This window comes from Procambarus clarkii, chromosome 35 (assembly GCF_040958095.1).
Source record: "Procambarus clarkii isolate CNS0578487 chromosome 35, FALCON_Pclarkii_2.0, whole genome shotgun sequence".
In the NCBI taxonomy this organism is placed as follows: Eukaryota; Metazoa; Arthropoda; class Malacostraca; order Decapoda; family Cambaridae; genus Procambarus; species Procambarus clarkii.
The window spans coordinates 35,848,773-35,872,772 of record NC_091184.1 but is presented as its reverse complement, the minus strand read 5'-3'; the positions used below and the strand labels follow the sequence as shown (position 1 = coordinate 35,872,772).

The 24,000-nt window shown below is 49.7% G+C and overlaps 1 protein-coding gene across 10 annotated transcripts in view; it reads left to right on the top strand.

The window, feature by feature from the left end:
- Positions 1-24,000, top strand: part of LOC123768427 (amyloid beta A4 precursor protein-binding family B member 1-interacting protein) — a 548,298-nt gene that overhangs the window by 389,906 nt on the left and 134,392 nt on the right. For 5 of the 10 annotated variants that reach the window (XM_069336328.1, XM_069336329.1, XM_069336327.1 and 2 more), the window contains exon 1: positions 16,801-18,298. The exons of the other annotated variants lie outside the window; for them this stretch is intronic. In XM_069336328.1, coding sequence (XP_069192429.1) covers positions 16,883-18,298 — 1,416 coding nt within the window. In that variant the 5' untranslated portion in view covers positions 16,801-16,882. Of the gene's footprint in view, positions 1-16,800; positions 18,299-24,000 lie in introns of those variants that run through there. 10 annotated transcript variants of the gene reach the window in all.

Genomic DNA, 24,000 nt, shown 5'->3' with positions numbered 1-24,000 from the left:
TACTCCAGAAGTGCTCTTGTTTCTTTGTCAGGAATGTGAGGAAAAAAAAAAAGATTAGAAGTCTCTTGAGCACCTTGAGGAATGGCTGCCTCCTTCAGCCTCCTCCTTGATGTGAGGCGATGAGGGTGAGGTGTGAGGGAAGGTAATGTCGAGGGAGAGGGGAGGAGAAGGGGGGGGGTGGAAGGGAGGAATGGTAGAATGTGGAACTTCAACACGGGTGGAACACGAACAAGGGGACACAGGTGGAAACTGAGTACCCACATGAGCCACAGGGACGTTAGAAAGAACTTTTTCAGTGTCAGAGTAGTTAACGGATGGAATGCACTAGGCAGTGATGTGGTGGAGGCTGACTCCATACACAGTTTCAAATGTAGATATGATAGAGCCCAGTAGGCTCAGGAACCTGTACACCAGTTGATTGACAGTTGAGAGGCGGGACCAAAGAGCCAGAGCTCAACCCCCGCAAGCACAGCTAGGCGAGTACACACACCGATATACAGACAGACACAGACAGATAGACAGACACAGACACAGACAGACACAGACAGACACAGACACAGACAGACAAAGGCTTAAGAAGCCATTACACTTCAACTTCATGTAAGAAGATACTGGTGGTGGTGGTTGATTATCACCCTAATCTAGATGGAGTTTGGTTGCTGGTGAGTGAGTCCCGTGTTGAGCCTGGTCTCTCGGTTATACACTGAGGGGAGGTGGTTGTTACCATGAGATGATTTCGGGGCTTAGCGTTCCCGCGGCCCGGTCCTCGACCAGACCTCCCTGGTCGTATGGTAGTAGGTCGTGTGTTACACAGGTGCGTTCACTCACGAATGTTTACGAACACGTTTTTAATATTTTTTTTTAGGTATCGCCGTATCGCAGACCGCCTGTTCTACCTGTTGTTGGCTCCGGGGATAACTGTCCCCGCGGTCCGGTCTCTTGACCAAGTCTCCTGGTTGGTGGTCTGGTCAACCAGGCTGTTGGACACGTCTGCTCGCAGTCCGAGGTGCGGGTCATAGCCTGGTTGATCAGGAATCATTTGGAGGCGTTTATCAAGTTCTCTCTTGAACACCGTGAGAGGATTAAGTGGTTTCTGAAGGCCTACACAGGTGTGTTAATGTGTGGTGTGTGTACTTACTAGTTGTACTTGCGGGGATTCAGCTTTGACTCGTTGGTCCCGCCTCTCAACTGTCAATCAACTGGTGTACAGGTTCCTGAGCCTATTGGGCTCTTATCATATCTACATTTGAAACTGTGTCTGGAGTCAGCCTCCACCACATCACTGCCTAATGCATTCCACCTGTTAACTACTCTGACACTGAAAAAGTTCTTTCTAACGTCTCTGTGGCTCATTTGGTACTCAGTTTCCACCTGTCTGTCTGTCTGTCTGTCTGTCTGTCTGTCCATCCATCTGTGCATGTTTTAAGTTTGAGAGCAGTAAAGGTGCCCTGTCCAGAGGGGAGTGTGGTGGCTCTGGTGTGCCTCTGGAAGATCACACACACGTGAAAATAAGTCTTCCCGTTCCTAAGTAGTTTCCCGTCCGTCTGTTCCTTATTGTAACATCTTAGTCTACTCCTTGAGAAGGTGACGGGGTGCTACTACGTAACACAGCCCACCTAGTAACAAGGCAGCGGAATCCCCCCCCCCCCCCCAGTAGCAGGGCTCTCAACGAGACTGACAACTGGCACTATAGGCTGTCATCAGTGACAAGCAGCTGTCACCAGAGGCTGTCATCAGTGACAAGCAGCTGTCACCAGAGGCTGTCATCAGTGACAAGCAGCTGTCACCAGAGGCTGTCATCAGTGATGACAGCCCTCCTCAGTACTCGTGTGACCTGGAAGGTGGTTTAATATAGCTTTTAAAGCTATATAAAAAGCTTTTAAACTCTTCATTGTTAGTGAATGATTACAATTATGTAAAAAATCATTATATGTTTTGTCTATATAGATTATAGAACTGCTGGCGAGGAAAGTGCTTGAAATTAACTGTAAAAAAAAAAATTGACTTTGGGTACAGTGTTAGGTCCTTTTGCCTCTTGGCCAGTATTGCCTTTATGAAGTGTGTGTCTCGTTGGTGCAGTACAAGTGTCTCTGACACACTCTGGTACACTCTGGCACACTCTGGCACACTCTGGTATACTCTGGTATACTCTGGCGTCACCCTGGAGCAGCAACACGTCGTGTGGGCTCCACCTCACCGCCATTATCTCGTATTAAACAGTTTACAAGCATGACATCTTCCCAATCAACTGTTGTTAGTCTTATAAAACAGCCTCCTGGTGCTTCGGGGCTCCTTAACCGTTTAATAATTGTAAACAAAGCCGCCAAAGATTGAGATGTACAGGTTCGTAGATGCTTGCGTAACCCCTTCGTGAACCTGGCCCCCGCTGGAAGCAGTAGGTGGAGAAGAGCGAAATATTCTCTCGGCGCCGCCAACACCCCCACGCTAACTCATGTGTCCTTGTTTACTTGTTTACATCATCAATGTTTGTCGGTATGGCCTTGTTTACATGCCAGCCAGCTGCCAAATCCGACGCTCTGTTGATTGGTTGACGGGGTCGTGGTGGTCGTGTTTGGCCGAAGCGACGACGCACGACTCCGACGCTCTGTTGATTGGTTGACGGGGTCGTGGTGGTCGTGTTTGGCCGAAGCGACGACGCACGACTCCGACGCTCTGTTGATTGGTTGACGGGGTCGTGTTGGTCGTGTTTGGCCGAAGCGACGACGCACGACTCCGGCCGTGTCTGCCAGGGGAGTTCGCTGGCCCGCCCGTCCTCGCCCCAAGTGCCTCAAGTAGGCGATGAGGACGGTGTGTTGCGCTCATATCTGCGTCATGCTCCTGATGGACTATTGCTCCTTTGAGTCACCCTCCACAGTCGTGGGAACTGGCCATTTTGGGTTTTATATTTTATCATAGACGAGTTTACAGTGCGTGTGTGTGTACTCACCTTGTTGTGTTTGCGGGGGTTGAGCTCTGGCTCTTTAGTCCCGTCTCTCAACCGTCAATCAACAGGTGTACAGGTTCCTGAGCCTATTGGGCTCTATCATATCTACACTTGAAACTGTGTGTGTGTGTGTGTGTGTGTGTGTGTGTGTGTGTGTGTGTGTGTGTGTGTGTGTGTGTGTGTGTGTGTGTGTGTGTGTGTGTGTGTGTGTGGTTTCAAGTTGGTGCTCCTCGACGTCCTCATTGTACTATATATGGTGTTGATGATGGTGATCATGAGTATACATGGTGATCATGAGTATACATGGTAGTATACATAATGATGAGAGCTTGACTGTGTCAGGTGCGGTCAAGCACAGACAGACAGGTGACTGTACGCTTGGGATGGGACGCCATTCAGGTCTTGGTGTACTGTAACCGGAAGCCACTGTATAATGAGGTATAGCGGAACCGGATTTATGAACTGGTATACACACCTTTGTTCAATTATAATTTGACACATGTTTTGTTCTTTGTTCTTAGAGACAGTGGGGGGGGGGGGCGTTAGTTGAAGCCAAGAGGAACGGGTAGTGAATGTTGGAAGCGCTAAAGCTTATTCTGGAGGCTCGGGGTGGAAGCCTCGTCCCTGTTGCTATGTACGTTATTAGTCTGACTCTAAACGGGGTGGAAGCCTCGTCCCTGTTGCTTTGTACGTTGTTAGTTTGAATCTAAACGGGGTGGAAGCTCCGTCTCTGTTGCTGTGTCCGTTGCCAAATCGCCTGACGGGAATCTCCGCTACGATAATATGGTAATTTAAGCACATGGAAACGAGAGAGAGAATTAGTAGGTGTGAAGAGGAGTGCCGGTGACCTCTGAGGTCAGAGGTCACCGACACTCCCACACCGGATGCAGGAAGACGCTACTTTGTTAGGTCTTGATACTGTCTACTCTGGGTCTCTACCTGCCGCTATCTACTCCGGGTACTATCACTCTACTTCTCACTACTATCTACCTGTCTCTACTCATGGTTCTACGTGCCCCTACTTATACTACCTGCCTTACCGTCTGGGGGTATCTACACCCCCTACAACGAGGAGGCCTGCTCGAGGACCGGGCCGCGGGGATGTTGAGCCCCGAAATCATCGCAAGGTAACTCCCCTCTTACAGCAAAATCGGCCTTGTAACGCTGAAACTGGTGAATACACAACGCTAGGCGACCCGCATGTCTTTGAGGGAATTGTTAAGTCCACCTTGAAAGGACTTGTCGAGCTGTCGTGTTGAGGGTCGCTGAAGGTGGTGCATCACAGTGGTAGTGTCGACTGGTAGCACCACCAGGTTGGTGACCACGACCAGCTCCATAGACCAGCCCCCCCCCCCCCCACACACACACGCACGCAAAATTGTGAAGAGTGCGAAGACCAGTATAGCAGTATAGGACGAAGGGAAGACATATTCTCTTTACTCAAAACAGGAGTAAACCCACGTAACCCGAAATCTGATGCCAGAAGCCCACATTATGAGAATAACAGCAGCCGCATACCGGTCAACATCTGTGAGTCCTTCAGAGACTTGGATAAGGGGTTTACCGGGACCTATATACAGCAACTGTGAGACCCACACTTGAATATGCATACATTGCATGGAGCCCTTTACTGAAAAAGGACTGGGATAAACTAGAAAAAGTCCAAATATATGGACTTTTTCTAGTTTATCTGGAAACTGATAAACTCTTTCCTGAGCTGAAGGGCTCAAGCTGTGAGGAAAGACTGAGAGAACTGGCCCTTCCCACACTAGAGGAAAGGAGAGATAAGGGGACATGATTACAACATATAACATACTAAGGGAATTTGACAAAGTCGCATTGTTGAACCTAGGAACAGCAGCACGAGAAGTCTTAGATATAAACTAGACACAAATGAGTCTGAAATGCCAGGAAGAACCTTTTCAGTATTAAAGCTGTCAGTCAGCGCGCAGGTTAGATTCAGACTTCGATGAATCTAACTCCATTCAAAGTTTTTAAATGCAAACATGATACAAGCGTGAGAAACGAATCACTGTATTAATCTAAGAATATTGGGAAGGCGGGGGAGCAGAGCCTAGCTCGATCCTGCAAGCACATCTAGGTGAGTACACGCGCACGCACGCTCCTCGATCGTAAAGCCCCCTAGCCAAAGTCAAGGTCGACTCACCGCATTCCTCCGTCGTCACTCACACTACGGCTATGCCACACACGTACAGACACTACAGTCTACTTGCTCCATCTCCTCTTCCCTCCACACCCTTTACCTGTCTGTTATGGCGCATTGAAGCTCGCAGCACGGAAGTAAAGTGTGTATTAAAGCAACACACAACGTCATAAAACCGCAATGAAAGCTTGAGGCACTCACACGGTGTGAGCCGAGTGTCTTGAGGCACTCACACGGTGTGAGGCGAGTGTCTTGAGGCACTCACACGGTGTGAGGCGAGTGTCTTGAGGCGTGAGGCGAGTGTCTTGAGGCACTCACACGGTGTGAGGCGAGTGTCTTGAGGCACTCACACGGTGTGAGCCGAGTGTCTTGAGGCACTCACACGGCGTGAGCCGAGTGTCTTGAGGCACTCACACGGTGTGAGCCGAGTGTCTCGGAGGGAGTAAAGTCACTCATCCTCGAGATACATATCATTCAAGTCGATCCAAATCCAGCCACGGCCGCTACACAGCCACGGCCGCTACACAGCCACGGCCGCTACACAGCCACGGCCGCTACACAGCCACGGCCGCTACACACAACCTCACCCGACATCATCTTGTTCAGAGTCTGAGAGAATCATAGTCTCTAATAGACGTGGAGGGAGACTGGGCGAGGAAGGCCAACAGCCCCACAGACCAGGCAAGCACCAGGGAGGGGCTGGTCGCCGGCCAGTCTGTGAGAATAGGAAAAAACCCCACTAAATCATCAGGTAATCAACAGGAAAACAGACGCGCGAGACGAGTCACTCATCACAGGGTAGATGCTTGGTCCAGCTTAAGGCAGGATCCTTGTGACCTCAGAGACCGTTCACATACACTAAACTCATATCAGATATCAAATATCAAATAATATCAGATATTTCGATACGTCTAAAACGGAACTTCAAAATTTCTGCTGAAGTTATCAGATTATCCCTGCGAGCAACAAGGACCAACAGCTTCATGGATCAGTCACAAGGGCTGTCACTAGCCATAGGACAAGCTGCGACATGTGAAGTTACTACATAAGAACTATCAAAATCGTTCATAGGTAAATACAGGTGTGGCTGGGGGACCTCCCCCTCTGGGTGGTGTGGCTGGGGGGCCCCCCCTGGGGTGGTGTGGCTGGGGGGCCCCCCTGGGGTGGTGTGGCTGGGGGCCCCCTGAGTGGTGTGGCTGGGGGCCCCCTGAGTGGTGTGGCTGGGGTGTGGTGTCTGGTAAACACATTTCCGTTGCTAAGGTCAGAATAAAATTTCAGTTTGTCACGACAAATTCTTGTGTTGGGGTGAATGAGACGGTGGGGGGGGGGCGGGCACTGGGAGTGTGAGGTGTGAGGGGGAGACTCTGGAAGTGTGAGGGGGGGGGGAGGGGGACACGGCAGATGTCATTGTTTTCATATCTAATAAATTCAGCTGAAAATTGCCCCAAGGTGCTGTTTTTACCCGTGAAATATTGCACTGTCTGCTGGCCACTGCAGCACGGAGCTTGTCACTGCAAGAAAGAGCTTGAGGAAAGGTCACGGGAACTAAATCTTATAATCCTAGACGAGAGAGAGAGAGAGAGAGGAAGCAGTGGAGATATGATTACAACATACAAGATATTGGGAGGAGGGGTATTGGACAAGGTGGACAAGGAACATCTCTCCAAGGTGAGAGAGAGGAAGACAAGAGGACAAAGGAGGAAGATGGAAACGCAAGAAAGTCGAAGAAATGTCAAGAAATACTGGCGCTGTTACGACGCCTCGTCACAGTGGACCTCCTCCGTCTGTTGGGGGGAAGTTCAACGCCTCAGATTTACAACAACAAAATGTTGGTTTTAGAATGTTGGCAGATCGGCGGAGACAATTTATTGGTGGTAATGCGGCCACCGTGCCGGGAACTGTAGACTTAATGGCGTTGTGGGCCCCCACCACGCACACTCTCCACTACCACAGCCAACCACATACCTGTTGTTTACCTGTAGTCAGGTTCGAGAGTGTTTTTTTTCCTACTCCCCAAGCCAGGCCGGGGGTCAGGCTTGTCTGGTGATAAATTGATCGGGGAAGGTTGCTGCTAAGAGCGGCCCGCATTCGTCAATTTCTTTATTATACACCCCATACCTCATCACTACAACCTGGTTGGTCCGGCACTTCCTGCAGGAACTTGGACACTTACCACTTTGAAAATTTATCCTTTTGTTCTTGCAATATATTTGTTGGAAGATGGTTAAGAGACACGAACCTCTGCTGGTGTCTTTCGACGGTGCCTTTGGCGCTGTACTCTGCAAGCTGTGTGTACTGTGTTGACCCTCCATATTTGGCACCATGCACTACCTGTGTGTGTGTGTGTGTGTGTGTGTGTGTACGTGTGTGTGTACGTGTACGTGTACTCCCTGTTGCCTGGGTGTTGATGCGTTAGTGGTAACGGTGTACACCCAGGAATATCTCCTCCCCCATGGAAGAGGACTATATTAGTGGCGTTAAACATAGCATGTTCTAGCTCGATCTAGACATCCAACATTATGTTCGTAACTCATTTTGAATTCAGGTATCTGAAATTCAGGTACTTTTACCTGAATAAACATTATCTAATATTACCCACCACACTAATGCCACTGTTTCGCTTAATTCCGTGTGGTGATGTAGAGAGGACACAGCCCTCTAGTGAACAGCTGGAGAACTAGAGAGAATAAAGGCGGGATTGACTACGGGATAATCTCTCCAGTGTTGGAGGGAGAGGGGGGGGGGAGGAATGTTGGGGGTATGGGAGGTCTGGGGCATTACCATGTGTGGCGGTCATACCCATTAACCCCGTACCCCGTTTACTCCACCCCGTGGACATCCTGCCACTACTACGCTACAAATAACCCCCAATACTGGCCGGGCGAACTACCACTTACCTATTTTCCTGAATGGAACCACGTTAGTCGCACGTCTCGGTGGTGTACAGGTTGTCGTCGGGGGGGGGGGGGTGGAGGCCGGGGCTGGTGGCGGGCTCTGGTGGCGGGCTCTGGCGGCCTGCAGGGCGGGGATGAGATCGACATCGCGCCCAACATTCCTGTCTTGGTGTAAATGTTGAGGTGGCGTTGTTGTGACGGGGGGGGGGGGGAGGGGGAGGCGTTGTTGTGGGGGGCGGTTGTTGTGTGGGGGGGCGTTGTTGTGGCTGCGTTGTTGTGGCTGCGTTGTTGGAGGGGGGGGGGACGTTTGTTGGTGGCTGGCGGTGTGGGGGGCAGGGAAGTTATGCACTGACGGTGGTGGTGGTAATGACAGGCTCGTGGTTTGGTATTGTTGCGGCGGCTTTTACCTGAATTTACCTCAGGGCCACTAATATACTAGTTGGGAAGGAAGACGGCGGCTTGTCAAGGGTCCCTCTCATTTGCCCTGACGATTTTTTCCAGCTGTATTTTTAAAACCCGGCAGAGTTTTGGCGTTTACGACTTCGGCGGGTAGGCGGTTCCACGGGTTTACAACCCTATGGGTGATAAAATATCTGCTATTTTCTGTGGGAAATTGAAGACGCGCCTTCTTTTGTTGTGATGGTGCGTCTGTGGGGGTGTAGTGGTGCGTCTGTGGGGGTGTAGTGGTGCGTCTGTGTGGGGTGTAGTGGTGCGTCTGTGGGGGTGTAGTGGTGCGTCTGTGTGGGGTGTAGTGGTGCGTCTGTGGGGGTGTAGTGGTGCGTCTGTGGGGGTGTAGTGGTGCGTCTGTGGGGGTGTAGTGGTGCGTCTGTGTGGGGTGTAGTGGTGCGTCTGTGTGGGGTGTAGTGGTGCGTCTGTGGGGGTGTAGTGGTGCGTCTGTGGGGGTGTAGTGGTGCGTCTGTGGGGGTGTAGTGGTGCGTCTGTGGGGGTGTAGTGGTGCGTCTGTGGGGGTGTAGTGGTGCGTCTGTGGGGGTGTAGTGGTGCGTCTGTGGGGGTGTAGTGGTGCGTCTGTGGGGGTGTAGTGGTGCGTCTGTGTGGGGTGTAGTGGTGCGTCTGTGTGGGGTGTAGTGGTGCGTCTGTGGGGGTGTAGTGGTGCGTCTGTGGGGGTGTAGTGGTGCGTCTGTGGGGGTGTAGTGGTGCGTCTGTGGGGGTGTAGTGGTGCGTCTGTGGGGGTGTAGTGGTGCGTCTGTGGGGGTGTAGTGGTGCGTCTGTGGGCAACCACTTGTAAACCTGTGGGTTCTTACTCTCACCACCACAGCCCTTCAACCACAACTCCTCCACCACCACAACACTTCCATAACCACAATTTTTTTTTATGTAAGATATAGAGGTAAGGTATACAGGCGGACCGAAGGTTGGCCTGTGTGGTGGTGACCAGGTGGAGGAGTGTGGTCTTAGGTCTGGGTCCTCTCGTAAATGGAGACCAAACAAAGGAAGACATATGACCCTTTTAACATCAGTGAGTTAAGTGTTGTATTAAGGACTTGTCGCTCTCTCTCTCTCTCTACCTGTGTCAGTAAGGAATTGTAATTCTGTCATACTCTCTTTCTCTCTCTCCTCTCTCTTTCTCTCTTTTTCTCTCTCTTTTTCCCTCTCTTTTTCCCTCTCTTTTTCTCTCTCTTTTTCTCTCTCTTTTTCTCTCTCTTTTTTTCTGTCTTTTTCTCTCTTTTTCTCTTTTTCTCTCTTTTTCTCTCTCGCTTTTTCTCTTTCTCTTTTTTCTCTCTCTGTCTCTCTCTCTCTCTCTCTCTCTCTCTCTCTCTCTCTCTCTCTCTCTCTCTCTCTCTCTCTCTCTCTCTCAATACCTAATGTTCATATGGGTGGAAAGAAAGAATAATAGAGGGATATACAATTGAAGTATTATGAAACTTTAAACAAAGAAAATAATATAGTATAAGTATGAGGTTTGAGATGATATATAACCACTTTAATATCTGACGGCGGCGTTCCTGTGACGGTCCAAGTGAGAGGGAATCTATACCGAATTTTCTTTGGTTTCAGTAATTATTATTCTGTAATATTTACAAAATAATAATTATAATTTTAATAATTATAATTACTACCTAATTATATTTATAATTACTAGCATTCAGTGTAATGGTAGTAATTATTATATTAGATTCTGCACGCATATGCGTGCATATCGCACGCATATGCATATATATATATGTGTGTGTGTCACTCAATTGTGCTTGAGGGGGAAGGGGGGGGGTGAGTCTCGGCTTTGTGGTCCCGGCTTTCAACTGTCAACTGTACTTTTTTTTTTTTGTACTCACCTAATTGTGCTTGCGGGGGTTGAGCTCTGGCTCTTTGGTCCCGCCTCTCAACCGTCAATCAACTGATGTACAGATTCCTGAGCCTATTGGGCTCTATCATATCTACATTTGAAACTGTGAATGGAGTCAGCCTCCACCACATCACTTCCTAATGCATTCCATTTGCTAACTACTCTGACACTGAAAAAGTTCTTTCTAACGTCTCTGTGGCTCATTTGGGTACTCAGCTTCCACCTGTGTCCCCTTGTTCGCGTCCCACCAGTGTTGAAAAGTTCGTCCTTGTTTACCCGGTCGATTCCCCTGAGGATTTTGTAGGTTGTGATCATGTCTCCCCTTACTCTTCTGTCTTCCAGTGTCGTGAGGTGCATTTCCCGCAGCCTTTCCTCATAACTCATGCCTCTTAGTTCTGGGACTAGTCTAGTAGCATACCTTTGGACTTTTTCCAGCTTCGTCTTGTGCTTGACAAGGTACGGGCTCCATGCTGGGGCCGCATACTCCAGGATTGGTCTTACATATGTGGTGTACAAGATTCTGAATGATTCCTTACACAGGTTCCTGAACGCCGTTCTGATGTTAGCCAGCCTCGCATATGCCGCAGACGTTATTCTCTTTATGTGGGCTTCAGGAGACAGGTTTGGTGTGATATCAACTCCTAGATCTTTCTCTCTGTCTGTTTCATTAAGTACTTCATCTCCTATTCTGTATCCTGTGCCTGGCCTCCTGTTTCCACTGCCTAGTTTCATTACTTTGCATTTACTCGGGTTGAACTTCAACAGCCATTTGTTGGACCATTCACTCAGTCTATCCAGGTCATCTTGTAGCCTCCTACTATCATCCTCTGTTTCAATCCTCCTCATAATTTTTGCATCGTCGGCAAACATTGAGAGGAACGAATCTATACCCTCTGGGAGATCATTTACATATACCAGAAACAGTATAGGTCCGAGGACTGACCCCTGCGGGACTCCACTTGTGACGTCTCGCCAATCTGAGACTTCACCCCTCACACAGACTCGTTGTCTCCTGTTGCTTAGGTATTCCTCTATCCACCGGAGTACCTTCCCTCTCACTCCAGCCTGCATCTCCAACTTTCGCACTAGCCTCTTGTGTGGCACTGTATCAAAGGCTTTCTGACAATCCAAAAATATGCAGTCTGCCCACCCTTCTCTTTCTTGCCTTATTTTTGTTGCCTGGTCGTAGAATTCAAGTAACCCTGTGAGGCAGGACCTGCCATCCCTGAACCCATGTTGATGCTGTGTTACAAAGTTCCTTCGCTCCAGATGCTCCACTAGTTTTTTTCGCACAATCTTCTCCATCAGCTTGCATGGTATGCAGGTTAGGGACACTGGCCTGTAGTTCAGTGCCTCCTGTCTATCCCCTTTCTTGTATATCGGGACTACGTTAGCTGCTTTCCAAATATCTGGCAGTTCCCCTGTTGCCAGTGATTTGTTATACACTATGGAGAGTGGTAGGCTCAGTTCTCTTGCTCCTTCCTTTAGAACCCAAGGGGAGATTCCATCTGGGCCTATAGCCTTCGTCACGTCCAACTCTAGTAAACACTTCCTTACTTCCCCACTGGTAATCTCAAACTCTTCCAGTGGTTCCTGGTTAGCTATTCCCTCACTTACCTCTGGAATTTCTCCTTGTTCTAAGGTGAAGACCTCCTGGAATTTCTTATTCAATTCCTCACACACTTCCTTGTCATTTGTAGTGAATCCTTCCGCCCCTATCCTTAATCTCATAACCTGTTCCTTTACTGTTGTTTTTCTCCTAATGTGGCTATGCAACAATTTAGGCTGAGTCTTTGCCTTGCTTGCGATGTCATTTTCGTATTGTCTTTCTGCCTCTCTTCTCATCCTGACATATTCATTCCTGGCATTCTGGTATCTTTCTCTGCTCTCCAGTGTCCTGTTATTCCTATAGTTTCTCCATGCCCTTTTACTTTGCTGCTTAGCTAGCCTACATCTTTGATTAAACCATGGGTTTCTCATCTTCATTTCTCTGTTTTCCTTTTGGACTGGGACAAACTTGTTTGCTGCGTCCTTGCACTTCTGCGTGATGTAATCCATCATATCTTGGGCCGTCTTTCCCCTGAGCTCTGTTTCCCATGCTATATCTGTTAGGAATTTTCTTATCCCCTCATAGTTTCCCTTTCGGTATGCTAACCTTTTGGTTTCGGTATCCCTCCTCGAGTTCAATAACCCTTCTTCAATCAAGTACTCAAACACCAGTACACTGTGGTCGCTCATTCCTACTGGGTCCTCAAAACCGATTTCTCTTATGTCGGAGTCGTTCAGAGTGAAGACTAGGTCGAGTCTCGCTGGTTCGTCATTGCCTCTCATCCTTGTGGGTTCTCCGACATGCTGCGTTAAAAAGTTGCTTGTCACCACCTCCAATAGTTTGGCTCTCCACGTATCCTCGCCTCCATGCGGTTCCTTGTTCTCCCAGTCAATCTTTCCGTGATTGAAGTCGCCCATGATGAGCAGGTGGGATCTATTTCTACAGGCAGCAGAGGCTGCCCTCTCAATTATAGTGTTAACTGCCTTGTTGTTGTTTTCATACTCTTGACTGGGTCTCCTGTCATTTGGTGGAGGGTTGTATATTACTGCTACTACTATTCTTGGTCCTCCCATTGTTATGGTGCCTGCTATGTAGTCTCTGAACTCCTCACAGCCCGGGATGGCCATCTCCTTAAAACTCCATTCCCTTCTCATGAGTAGGGCCACTCCGCCTCCTCCTCTACCTTCCCTCTCTTTCCTTATTACTGTATACTCCTGGGGAAACACGGCATTCGTTATGATTCCAGAGAGTTTTGTTTCAGTGAGTCCGATTACATCTGGGTTAACTTCTTGTGCTCTTTCCCTTAGTTCACTTGTCTTGCTTGTGATCCCATCTATGTTTGAGTACATCACCCTGAAACTGACTCTCTTCTGCTTCTTTTCTGGGGGGGACCTTTGGGATCTGGGGTGAGTGGGAGCTGGGGGGACCTGGCACGGGGGGATTGGTGGAGGAGGGAGGGCTTGGGGTGGTGGGGGAGAGGGGGAGGGTACAGGGGGTGGATAAGAGGGGGAGGGTACAGGGGGTGGATAAGAGGGGGAGGGTACAGGGGGTGGATAAGAGGGGGAGGGTACAGGGGGTGGGTAAGAGAGGGAGGGTTGGGGAAGCATGGGGGGAGGAGAGGCTGTGGGGGATAGGGGAGATGGGGGGGCTTGGGGGGAGAGAAAAGGGTGGAGGGCTTGGGGGGCGTGGGGGAAAAGGGAGGGCTGAGGTGGGTGAGGAAGAGGGGAGGGTTTAGGGGAGTGGGGGAGAGGGGAAGACTTAGGTGGGGTGGGGGAGAGTGGGGGGCTTAGGGGGGAGGGGGAGAAGGGAGGGCATGGGGGTGGGAGAGACGGGAAGGCATGTGGGAGAAGGGAGGGCATGGGGGATGGGGGAGAAGGGAGGTCCTGGGGAGAGGGGTGAGGGGGAGAAGGGGGGTGAGTGGGGGGAGGGGGGTGGGTGGGGGGAGGGTGCCCTAGGTGGGTACTTAGTGGGGGGCTGACAGGGGATGGGGCAGGTTGGGTGTCTGTTGGGTAGAATTTGGGGGTGGTGCCCCAATCCCTGTGGCTGTTGCACTGTTTGAGGAGGGTTCTCCACTTCCCTCTGGGATTGTAGGGTTCTGGGTTGTGGTACTCTGATTTCCTTCTCTCTCCCTGCGCTCCTTCCTCGCGTCTGCTGTCCGTATTCTCTCTTCCCTTGTCATATCCCTCTGCAGGAATATTTTCTTGAACTTCTCTACACCTTTTAGACAACACTTCCTTGCTAGCAGTTCCTCTTTCGCGATTTCGCTCATGAAAACCACCTTTATCATTCGGTCTCTGTCCTTGTTGTACTTTCCAAGCCTGAAAACCTTTTCAACATTTCGCTCAGCTCCCTCCATCCTTACCTCTTTAAGGATCTCTTTAATCATGTTTTTGTCCTTGTCTCTCCGCTCCTTTGGTCTGGTCCCTGTTTGTTCTTCAATGCCTGCTACTACTACTGCTCTATTTCTCTCTATCAGCCGGCTAGTACATCTAGCTGCTTCTAGATGTGTATGACTAGACTGTGTATGCGTGTGTGTGTGTGCGTTGGTTGCGTGCGTGCGCGTGCACTCGAGTTGGCCAGTCAGGGTTCAGTGGTGAGCAATTGGTGTGGTGTGGGTGTCGTGTTCACCCATAAACTTCCCCAGTGAACAGTGTACAGTCGCCTGGTTGGCATTCGACCATTTTTGCGTCGCTGAATAAGATACTGAAACATGTATATTTTATACATGTACAAAATATACATGTACAAGAAATGGATCTTGAGAATCTTTATACATATACACGTGTTTACATTCAGACAAATTGGAAAACTATATTCATAAAATTGTTTGCCCATATATAGCTGATATTTTTTACTTATAGTGTAAATACATAAATGATTTATACAAGGAAAAGGTAGTATGAATGAGAAATAAGCAAACCTAGTTATAGTTGCATGAATATATATTATATAAAGTGTATGTGGGAGTGCTGCTATGCAGGTCGGCGTTCGATCCCCAGTGGGGCAATTTTGGTTGGGCAACATTCCTTCCCTCTGCCCTATCCCAGCTCCTGTTCCTCATATCCCAGCTCCTGTTCCTCATATCCCAGCTCCTGTTCCTCATATCCCAGCTCCTGTTCCTCATATCCCAGTTCCTTGTCCTCATATCCCAGCTCCTTGTCCTCATATCCGAGCTCCTGTTCCTCATATCCCAGTTCCTTGTCCTCATATCCCAGCTCCTTGTCCTCATATCCCAGTTCCTTGTCCTCGTATCCCAGTTCCTTGTCCTCGTATCCCAGTTCCTTGTCCTCATATCCCAGTTCCTTGTCCTCATATCGCAGTTCCTTGTCCTCATATCCCAGCTTCTTGTCCTCATATCGCAGTTCCTTGTCCTCATATCCCAGCTTCTTGTCCTCATATCCTAGCTCCTTGTCCTCATATCCCAGCTCATTGTCCTCGTATCCCAGTTCCTTGTCCTCATATCCCAGTTCCTTGTCCTCATATCGCAGTTCCTTGTCCTCATATCGCAGTTCCTTGTCCTCATATCCCAGCTTCTTGTCCTCATATCCTAGCTCCTTGTCCTCATATCCCAGCTCATTGTCCTCGTATCCCAGCTCCTTGTCCTCATATCCCAGCTCCTTGTCCTCATATTCTAGCTCCTGTTCCTCGTATCCCAGCTCCTTGTCCTCATATCCTAGCTCCTTGTCCTCATATCCCAGCTCCTTGTCCTCATATTCCAGCTCCTTGTCCTCATATCCCAGCTCCTGTTCCTCATATCCCAGCTCCTTGTCCTCATATCCCAGCTCCTTGTCCTCATATCCCAGCTCCTTGTCCTCATATCCCAGCTCCTTGTCCTCATATCCCAGCTCCTGTTCCTCATATCCCAGCTCCTTGTCCTCATATCCCAGCTCCTTGTCCTCATATCCCAGCTCCTTGTCCTCGTATCCCAGCTCCTTGTCCTCATATCCCAGCTCCTTGTCCTCGTATCCCAGCTCCTGTTCCTCATATCCCAGCTCCTTGTCCTCATATCCCAGCTCCTTGTCCTCGTATCCCAGCTCCTTGTCCTCATATCCCAGCTCCTTGTCCTCATATCCCAGCTCCTGTTCCTCATATCCCAGCTCCTTGTCCTCATATCCCAGCTCCTTGTCCTCGTATCCCAGCTCCTTGTCCTCATATTCCAGCTCCTTGTCCTCATATCCCAGCTCCTGTTCCTCATATCTCAGCTCCTTGTCCTCATATCCCAGCTCCTTGTCCTCGTATCCCAGCTCCTTGTCCTCGTATACCTTTCAAGTGTTATATAGTCATACTGGCTTAAGGGATCTTTAGCTGTTGGTTTCCGTCTGACTGACTGTGGATCGCTTGATGCAATGATTCCAGAACCTTATCATTTTCCCCTTCAAAATGGCATCTTTTCTGCGACTCATTTACTTGTGTAAATGCCAAGGTTGGTACACCTGCTTGTACTTGCCGGGGAAGGGGGGTAGGGAGGTGGATGTTGAGCTTCAGCTCATGGTTCGCGCCTCCTAACATGTAATCTACTTATGTACTTGCTGCTCAACTCTTCGGTTTCTGTGTCATTTTGAATCCTGGTATGGAGTCCGGCTGACTAACACGTTTGTGCGTGAGAGATGACGTGCGTGCGTGAGAGGCCGTAGGTGTGTGTGTGTGTGTGTGAGAAGCAGCTTGAGTGTGTGCGTGTGAGTGTGGTGACATCTGGGCAGGCTAACCCCCAAGCCACTAGGCCGTTGCTCTACACACCTCACAGGACAGAGCACATACACACACACTCGTACAACCTCTGAGTATTGTTTACTGACGTACAGTGGTGCACATCTGCGCCAAGTGGACCCAATACTTTTGAATTCAACTTTTGAGTTTAATATGAACGCTGTCTCCAAACTGTTCATAATTCGTTCTTGTGGACGACGGATTTGTTTTTTGTGTTAATGTTTATTGCTTGATTTACAGGTTATTAGAAATGATAAAAACATGACACTGGAAATAAGTGATGTGGGTAGATGTGAGATATGTGGTTAGTGAGGTGTGAGTGATGGAGCTACTGTGTGGGGTGCCCAAGCCCCAGCGCCGCACCGGCTGGGGGTCATCATGGGGAAGGGCCAGCCTGGGCAAGGGCGGCCAGGTGGCCAAGGATGACCTGGGATGGGGCAGCATCAGACGCTCCGCCACGATGCCTGCCGCAGGGTCCTACTTGACCAGGCCCTCCAAGTCTTCTCCTCAAGCTTATCGCCGCCACCTGCTGCCCTCCGCTACGCTGCCTTCCGCCGCCAAGCCGCCGCGAGGGGCTGCCCTCGACCCTTACAGCGAGCCCCTGTGCCCCTCCGTGACCCTGGCTCCGGCGGGTAAGGACGTGGTGCTCGCTGACGAGGCAGGAGAGATGGGCACACTTCGCCGCTCTCAGACCTTGCCACTTGGGGCTCTGCGGAAGCCCCCGGCGTGTCTGAGCAGTGCCGTGGCGTCCCTCAAGCGCGAGGGTTCCTTCAAGCGCCGCGGTGCCCCTGGCAGGGACTCCATCAGGAAGAGCAGCAGTCTCCCCAAAGACCTGAAGCGGCAGGAAAGTACCGGCGCCCCCAGAGATAAAAATGATAGTGAGGGCAGTGTTGTCGGTGCCCTTGACCGTCATACTGTGGCGCACCACAGTTCAGACACTGTGGCGCACAGTATAAACACTGTGGCGCACAGTATAAACACTGTGGCGCACAGTATAAACACTGTGGCGCACAGTATGAACACTGTGGCGCACAGTATGAACACTGTGGCGCACAGTACACAGGGCAAGAACGGTGGTGTCGTGAGCAGTCCCTTCAGGAGAACGCTGACGTTGCCACCGGGAGCAATCTGCAGACGTTGTCCGGGGACGAGGTCATCAGAGAGGCGGAAAATGGCTTTCGCCCATTCGAAATTCGTCCATTCGAAAACCGACCCGAGCGAGAACGACGACGGGAAAAGTGTGGAGAGCGGCGAGGCGGGCGAGGGTAGTCGCGCCACCCCAGCCTGGCGAGGCAAGAGGAACTCTACTTCCTCCACCATGTCGGGGTTGTCGCGCCTCACCTCCACCACCACTACTGACGAAGGCGTATGCGTGTACAGCGAGGGTGGCAGCGTGTCGTCCTCGGTGTACGGCAGCGTGCGTGGCGGGGCGTGGAGTGGCAGTAGCGTGGACGAGGGCATCAGTGTGTATAGCGCGCCTTCCCTCGCCTCCTCTGCTGACCTCAGCTCCGCCTCGAGTCTCTACGAGCGCGGCGGGGCACGGCCCAAAGTCCGCACCCCGCCTGCGACGCAGGGAATATTCCAGAAGAAAGAAGGGCAAGATGAAGAGGATGAGAAGTGCCTGCGGTGCCAGCGTGAAGCTGCGGCAGGCGGCTGTGCCCCGCTACGCCGCGTCCGCAGCCTCCGCGCTGCCCGACACCTGCCCGTCACTCCTACCCTCCTGCGGCTCCTACAGCTGGTGAGTACCTCACTGCTCCGTCCTCTCTCAACACGGGCACTCATTTTGTACACGATGTCACTGTCAAGTCCTCTTGTAACTCGTGCTCTCATTCTCTCACTTTCAACGCACGCTCTTATTTTCTGTCTGTCTCTGTTTCTGTCTCTCTCTGTCTCTCTCTCTCTCTCTCTCTCTCTCTCTCTCCCTCTGTCTCTCTCTCCCTCTGTCTCTCTCTCCCTCTGTCTCTCTCTCCCTCTGTCTCTCTCTCCCTCTGTCTCTCTCTCCCTCTGTCTCTCTCTGTCTCTCTCTCCTCACACACTTTCTCTCATAACATGCTCTCTCACCGTCGCTCTACACTTGTATGCCTTGTTGTTTAATTCGCATATCATATGTTGCACTTTTTGTTACAGGTAAGTCTTAGCGCTAAATTAAAAATAATTGTAATTAATAATAGTATTGCAGACACTGGGATATGTAACGTATCAATCTGTTGCAATATCTCAGTAATACATATAGTTGAAAAAAAATTATATATGTTTATATGATTTATATATATAATATATTTACAGAGGTATATATACTCGCTCCAATTCAAATCCTAAATAACATTGGCAAAGAAATGTGATTACTGATGCTATTATTGGTTATAGTTTCGTTTTTATTTTACATCATTTAATAATTCTTTTTGGTTCAGAATGATGTATAATGTTCTATGGTAGGCTATTTTTCCCCGCTGTTGGTTGCGTGATGTAAAGAGTTCAAATAGTTAAGTTACTCGTGTAGTAGCTTAACATAGAAAACTGTCTCTACTGCTCAACATAGAAAATGTTCGATTTGAGGTATAACATAAGTAAAGCTCGAGATTTATGCATGACTTTCAGATTCTAGTTCTTGGACAAGGGACGCATTTTAATCATTCAATTGCTATTAGTTACACTATTACTGAAAATTTAAGTAGGCTTGGACATATCTGTTAATAATACCAGTTAATATATTCCTGCTGAGTTGAAATGCTATGCTGAGCCCAGCATAGCATTTTAGCGGGCTTCCGTAATTATAAAATGAACAGGAATAAGTTTGAGACTTGACAAGAGTCGCAAATATATATCTCCATTAGTGGGAGGCAAACTCTATGTCCTAGGTTGAGACAAAAGTTAAAGTGGAGGTAATTATGGGAGAAGTTAGATTTTAGAGTTTATTATACAAGAGTTTCCCCTTGATCTGCTCTCTTCATCGTTTTCGTTCGTGTTGGTGCCTCCCCCGGGCCACTCGTATAGAAAACGGGATGAATAGGATGCAAGCACATGACGTCACTGGTGACTAAAAACACTTGTCGGTCACACGAGAACTTTTCCCATCCTATTCACCCATGTGCGTATCTACGTGTACACACACACACACACACACACACACACACACACACACACACACACACACACACACACACACACACACACACACACACATTAACGGATGGAACGCATTAGGCAGTGATATGGTGGAGGCTGACTCCATACACAGTTTCAAATGTAGATATGACAGAGCCCAGTAGGCTCAGGAATCTGTACACCAGTTGATTGACAGTTGAGAGGCGGGACCAAAGAGCCAAAGCTCCACCCCCCCCCCCCCGCAAGCACAAATAGGTGAGTACACTGTAAGTCGGTAGAAATGTGTGGAATAATAAACCCATATTGTTTGAGTTAGGAAAACACTATCTGTTAAATATCAATGATGTTATCAAGATTCCCCTCCCCCCATTTTGCACCCGCAAGATAACGTAAGGGTTTAATGATTGACAATGTTAATCTTCTTGTTTTGAGTAGTTGTTCACCTGAGACAATTAAGCAAGTTTCAGCTGTGTCTGGGTACAAGTGACAGGATGAACAACCCAGCGGGTTTTCTTCCTATTGCGGAGTGTTGTACATGCTGCTATGGCGGTGTGTCCACTGACAGGATGAGTGGCGCTGCCCAATACTGTCACTATGTCGGTGTGTCCACTCACAGGATGAGTGACGCTGCCCAATACTGTCACTATGGCAGTGTGTTCACTCACAGGATGAGTGACGCTGCCCAATACTGTCACTATGGCGGTGTGTCCACTCACAGGATGAGTGGCGCTGCCCAATACTGTCACTATGGCGGTGTGTCCACTCACAAGATGAGTGGCGCTGCCCAATACTGTCACTATGGCGGTGTGTCCACTCACAGGATGAGTGACGCTGCCCAATACTGTCACTATGGCGGTGTGTCCACTCACAGGATGAGTGACGCTGCCCAATACTGTCACTATGGCGGTGTGTCCACTCACAGGATGAGTGACGCTGCCCAATACTGTCACTATGGCGGTGTGTCCACTCACAAGATGAGTGGCGCTGCCCAATACTGTCACTATGGCGGTGTGTCCACTCACAAGATGAGTGGCGCTGCCCAATACTGTCACTATGGCGGTGTGTCCACTCACAGGATGAGTGGCGCTGCCCAATACTGTCACTATGGCGGTGTGTCCACTCACAGGATGAGTGGCGCTGCCCAATACTGTCACTATGGCGGTGTGTCCACTCACAGGACGAGTGGCGCTGCCCAATAAACTCGCCCCTCGAAGCAAGACCTAAACTTACGAAGTTAATGAAAGAATTCCCATGAAGAAATCGCAGAACATTCGTCTATATAGGTTTACTTTAAGATGTAATATATTCATCAAGAAGCAAGGAATAATTTCTATCCGGTTGTGGGGACAGAACTGTCAACAAACAGGTGGGAGTTTCCTGTTTAGCAGCGCCATCTGTGGAGGAGATTTGAGAGTGGTGGGTGTTTCTCCCAGGACGGTCGCCCGCGTCCACTTTCAGCCCCTTGTTTGTACTAGCTTATATCCTGTCTTTGTCGTGGGAAGTATTGCTTGAAGGAGCAACACGTCACCCATGTCTCCTGGTGCCTCGTTACTTGGTGCTGGCTCTCACCAGTGTCTCCTGGTGCCTCGTTACTTGGGGTGACAGACGGGTGTGTGAAGGGGGGTGGGGAGGGGGTTCTAATGAGGGGCACAACTTCAAGGGTTCGAACCCGGGCCATAAATAGTTCCCCCCGGACTGAATTATAACCACGAGTCTATTTATATAATATTGGAGCGTCGGGAAGCGTTTCCAGAGAGTGAGCGCTGATAAAGTTCAGGATGGATGGGATTGATGATTGAATGGGAGCCCGCAGGCCTTTAGTGTCTCGGTAGCCAATCAGTGTGGCCAGTGTGGCTGATTTCCATAATTGGTATTACAGTGTAGGAGTTCGGGAGGTTTAGTCGACTAAGTTGATGGGATTCTGCTTAGTCTCCGATTGTCTGTAAGCTGATTTGGTCTCTCAAGATCCCTGTCTGCGACGGTAGCATTTTTTTGTTTTTTATCAGGATTGGTCAGGATTCCAGGGTGGCAGCTCCCACCACCACCACCACCACACAGATAGTTATTGTGGTGGTGATGGTTGTTGGGTGGTGAGGCAGGGATCTGGACATTGGCACATTTCCCCCTCCATTTGCGGATGACACAAAATTAATGAGAAGAGTTGTGACAGATGAGGATTGTAGGATCCTCCAAGAGGACTTAAACAGGTTGCAGAGATGGTCAGGGAAATGGCTAGTGGAGTTCAACACCAGTAAATGTAAAGTTAAGGAAATGGGATCAGGTGATAGACGACCAAAGGGACAGTACACAATGAAGGGGAACAGCCTACCTGTAACGACTCGAGAAAGAGACCTGGGAGTGGATGTGACACCTAATCTAACTCCTGAGGCACATATAAATAGGATAACGACAGCAGCGTACTCTACACTGGCGAAAATTAGAATTTCATTCAGAAACCTAAGTGAGGAGGCTTTTAGAGCGCTTTACACTGCCTACGTGAGACCAGTCGTAGAGTATGCCGCGCCATCATGGAGCCCCCACCTGAAGAAACACATAAGGAAACTAGAGAAGGTTCAGAGGTTTGCGACGAGGCTTGGCCCAGAGTTACGAGGGATGGGATATGAAGAGCGTCTGATGGAACTGAACCTTACGACACTAGAGAAAAGAAGGGAGAGAGGAGATATGATAGGAACATATAAAATACTCAGGGGGAATTGACAAAGTGGAAATAGATGAAATGTTCACACGTAATAGTAACAGAACGAGGGGACATGGATGGAAACTGGAAACTCAGATGAGTCACAGAGATGTTAGGAAGTTTTCTTTTAGCGTGAGAGTAGTGAGAAAATGGAATGCACTTGGGGAACAGGTTGTGGAAGCAAATACTATTCATACTTTTAAAACTAGGTATGATAGGAAAATGGGACAGGAGTCATTGCTGTAAACAACCGATGGCTGGAAAGGCGGGATCCAAGAGCCAATGCTCGATCCTGCAAGCACAAATAGATGAGTACACACACACACACACACACACACACACACACACACACACACACACACACACACACACACACACACACACACACACACTCACACTCACACTCTGCGGTACCCGTTCACAACAGCACTACGACACAAACATAACGGCTGTCCAGAGTAGGCACATGGAGGATATGAGGGCGAGGGCCCCAGATATGTGGGTGGGGCCCCCCCCAAGATATGTGGGTGGGGGCCCCACCCAAGATATGTGGGTGGGGCCCCCCAAGATATGTGGGTGGGGCCCCCCAAGATATGTGGGTGCGGCCCCCCAAGATATGTGGGTGATGCCCCCCCCAAGATATGTGGGTGGGGCCCCCCAAGATATGTGGGTGGGGCCCCCCAAGATATGTGGGTGGGGCCCCCCCAAGATGTGTGGTTGGGGCCCCCCCAAGATGTGTGCGTGGGCCCCCCCCCCAAGTTATGTGGGTGGGGGGCCCCAAGAGATCAACAGGTGAGTCAACACTGGTGACAAAGGTCATGGGAATGAAAGCTAAAAAGTAAACCTCGCTGGAACTCAATCAGGTTATGACTTTAAACCCACTCGAGCAAGACTGGTGAATTGGCAGCGAGAGGTGAGGGGGGGGGGGAGAGGGTTCCTGAGTGGTGGGGAGGGGGGTTGAGGGGGGGGGAGGGGGTTCCTGAGTGGTGGGGAGGGGGGTTGAGGGGGGGGAGGGTGGAGGTGCTCAGAAGCAGGGGGGCCAGGCGCCCCCCTGCAGAGATGGAGAGAACTGAAGAAGGGTCGGGAACTATGTACGCGCCTATTTGTGTCTGCAAGATCGAGCTCAAGCTCTTGGATCCCGCTTTTCTAGCCGTTGCTTGTTACGGTGTTTGCCTTTGCAAGTTTGCGAACTGTGTTTGCCTCTGCAATCCCTGAGCCCATTATGTGCCTCTGTAACCCTTTCCACTACCGCCCACAAGATGGGTATAGGGTGCATAATAAATGAACTAAACTAACTTTCTAACGTTTCTCATGATACATCTGATACATCTCAAGCTTCCTTCCGTATCTCAAGCTTCCATCCGTATCTCAAGCTTCCATCCGTATCTCAAGCTTCCATCCGTATCTCAAGCTTCCATCCGTATCTCAAGCTTCCATCCGTGTCCTCTTATTCTGGTAGTATCCATTGTAAACATTTACTCTTTGTCCTGCTTGTCAATCCTCTAAGGATTTTATACGTCTGTATCATGGCTCCCCCCCATCCCCCTCTCCCTCCTCATTTCTAGCATCGTCAGGTTTAGTTCCTCTTCAGTCTCTCCTCATACCGCCTCCTCTCATAACTCTGCGACGAGTATAAT